The 3329-nt window shown below is 34.5% G+C and overlaps 1 protein-coding gene across 1 annotated transcript; it reads left to right on the top strand.

Annotated features, from left to right (window-relative positions):
- The first annotated feature begins 938 nt into the window (after positions 1-938).
- On the top strand, positions 939-2993 carry LOC113773850 (protein FAR1-RELATED SEQUENCE 5-like). Its single transcript, XM_027318453.1, has one exon. The coding sequence runs from the start codon at positions 939-941 to the stop codon at positions 2991-2993; it is 2055 nt and encodes a 684-aa protein (XP_027174254.1).
- The last annotated feature ends 336 nt before the right edge of the window (positions 2994-3329 follow it).

The raw sequence follows: 3329 nt of genomic DNA, 5'->3' as shown, positions 1-3329 counted from the left end.
CCTATTACTACCATAACAATTCCCAAGACCTGTTGCCGTGAGCGTCAAGAAGATTTGGGACTTCTTTGCCGATGGTAAGAAAAAAAATAATATTCATCTGCACAATTGTTTCTGGCTGACTTACGATGTATCAGTTGTGGATGTTCCTTTGCTTGGCATCAATTTATAAGTTTTTTATGCTGGCTTTCGTCTATGTAGTAGGGACCCATGAAGGTATAGTAGGTCTGTTGTCTTTATGCCGTTTTTTGTCTACAATTTATATGAAGTTACTACAGTGTCTTTAATGCAGATTCGTTTGTTCCTTTGCTTGGCATCAATTTATAAGTTTTTTATGCCGGCTTTCATCTATGTAGTAGGGACCCATGAAGGTATAGTAGGTCTGTTGTCTTTATGCCGTTTTTTGTCTACAATTTATATGAAGTTACTACAGTGTCTTTAATGCAGATTCGTTTCACCAATTTTTTAGATTATTCTTTCCGTTAGGCCCAGCTGGAAATTTTGCTTTGTACTTCCAAGGATTTGATTGTCTCTCTGTATGTCTCATATTTAATCATATATTCCATGTTAGTGAATACTTAATTTATCTCTTTTGGTTATGAATATGGATTTTCAAGCATGAGATAGTAGCCACTATAATTTATCAAATATAGGACTGGAGAAAATTCATTAAACATTTTTTTGACATTAGATACATAGTTTGGAAATTTTAGTGCATCTAATGCTTCAATGGTTCAATATGGTTCTTAAAGATCATTTAATTACTTGAATTGGACCATGAACCAAACATGGTGGATAATATCTTATTTAATATAAAATAAGATTAATTATTTATTAGTGTTAGCCTATTAAATTTTGATGATATGTAAATTGTTCTTGCACTTTTAAATATTAACAAAAAAATAAATTGTTATATATATTAGGCTCTAAACTCAAGTTATATGGGAAGCAAACCTTCACCTTGCCGTCAATTACACTTTGAAGAATTCAAAGAGCAAGAGGAGGACTTTGACATTGTTAATGAAGGTAGCATACATGATATTGAGGAGACGAGTGGGCTCAACTCTGTTAAGGACTTGAATAAAATCCACTCATCTATCCCTAATGAAACGATTCCACACATAGGCATGGAGTTTGAAACTGAAGATCAGGCTTGGCAATACTATTTGGCATATGCCAAACTAGTTGGATTTGGTGTTAGAAAAAGTAAAAGCCACAATGACAAGTATGGCAAATTGATTGCTAGGACATTTTGTTGTAGCGCTGAAGGAAAACGGGGAAAAGATAAACGAGATGGTAGCGTGAAAGCCCCTCGCCCAGAAACAAGGTGTGGTTGTTTGGCACGAATGAAAGTTAATAGTCGCCAAACTGGCAAGTTCCGTGTGATTGAATTTGTGGTAGAGCATAATCATTACCTTTCAAGTCCAAATAAAACTCATCTATATAGAAGCCACAGGAGTATTACTTCTAACTTAGCTGTTGACATTGAAATGGCACATAATGTCGGAATAGCACCAAAAGTAGCTCATGCGCTTATGGCTAGGCAAGCTGGTGGACGAGAGAATGTAGGTTTTATTCCTGAAGATTATAAAAATTATTTGCGTTCTAAGAGAACAAGAGATGTGAAGATAGGGGATACAGGAGGGGTTCTTGAATATTTACAAAAAATGCAATTTGAGGACCCTAATTTTTTTTATGCGATACAAGTTGATGAAGATGATCTGATAACTAACATATTCTGGTCTGATGGAAAGATGAAAGCAAATTATGCAAATTTTGGAGATGTTATCTGCTTTGACACAACTTACAGGAAAAATAAAGAAGGCCGACCAATTGCATTATTTGTGGGTGTAAACCATCATAAGCAAACTACTATTTTTGGTGCTGCTTTGCTATATGACGAAACTTCAATGACTTTTGAGTGGTTATTTGATACTTTTACTAGAGCTATGTCTGGGAAAAAGCCTATGACAATTCTCACAGACCAAGATGCAGCAATGGCTAAGGCATTAGCTTCTAAATGGCCTGACACACATCATCGCCTTTGTATTTGGCACATCTATCAGAATGCTGCCATTCATTTGAGTAGTGTTTTTACTGAATTCAAAAGTTTTGCTCATGATTTTAGTACATGCATATATGATTTCGAGGAAGAAGAAGATTTTGTTGCAGAATGGAACAGAATGTTAGAAAAATATGATCTTCAAAATAATGACTGGTTGAAACGATTATTCAGAATAAAGGAGAAGTGGGCATTAGTATATGGGCGCCAATATTTTTGTGCAGACATGACTACAACTCAAAGAAGTGAGAGTATGAACAGTGTCCTCAAAAGGTATGTGAATTATAAACACAATTTTCTTGAGTTTTTTAATCATTTTCAGAGGCTACTTGAAGATCGCCGTTATGAAGAGTTAAAAGCTGATTTTAGGGCAAATATAAGCTTTTTAGCATTACAGTATCCTTGTGAGCTCTTGAAACATGCAGCAAATATCTACACGCCTGAAGCTTTCAAGTGCTTTCAAACTGAATGGTGCAAGTCTTTAGATGCTAAATTTCATGATTGTGGTGAAGTTGAATCTGTGAGAAAGTATGAGATTACCCTTTTTAAAAAAGGTTACTATCATACTGTTTTTCATGACTTGTTAAATGACAAGTTTGATTGCAGTTGTAGAAAATTTCAATTTACTGGAATTTTTTGTTCTCATATTTTGAAAGTTTTTATGATGAGAAATATTGTCAAGATTCCAAGTGAATACATATTAAAGAGATGGACACGCAAAGCAAAAACTGGATTTTTTGGAGATGAAGATTCTACTGTTGACACCAACAATTTAGATCCTAAATTGGTCTCAAGCATGCGGTATAGAGAATTGTGCAGGATATATGTTCAATTAGCTACACGAGCAGCGGAAACAGAGGAAACATACAAAATTGCAAAAGATAGTCTTCTTAAGTGCTTGAAGAGGTGGATGCAAAATTACAGGATGAAGTAGCCTCTCAAAAATCAAATGAAACTACTAATCGCATGAGCCAATCCGGGAAAGCAGTTGGTGAAGAAAGTGGTAATAAAATCAAAGGGATCAAAGCTAAGGCCAAAACTACTTCTGGTAAAAGGTTGAGAAGTAGTTTAGAAAAGGTTTCAAATAAGAGAAAATCAACAAATAAAAGTCGAGGTGGTGCAAAAGTTACAACCTCAGGACCACCATTATCATCAACACAGGTATAATTCTTTACCTAAAGTTTCCAATCTATTATCTATATATGATGCATTGATTATATTGATGTTGTTGTAAATTTATTTTTTTTCCTAATTTTTATTGGTAGGTTGA

Source organism: Coffea eugenioides, chromosome 6 (assembly GCF_003713205.1).
Source record: "Coffea eugenioides isolate CCC68of chromosome 6, Ceug_1.0, whole genome shotgun sequence".
NCBI classification, from domain to species: domain Eukaryota; kingdom Viridiplantae; phylum Streptophyta; class Magnoliopsida; order Gentianales; family Rubiaceae; genus Coffea; species Coffea eugenioides.
This window is presented reverse-complemented; position numbering and strand designations above follow the sequence as displayed.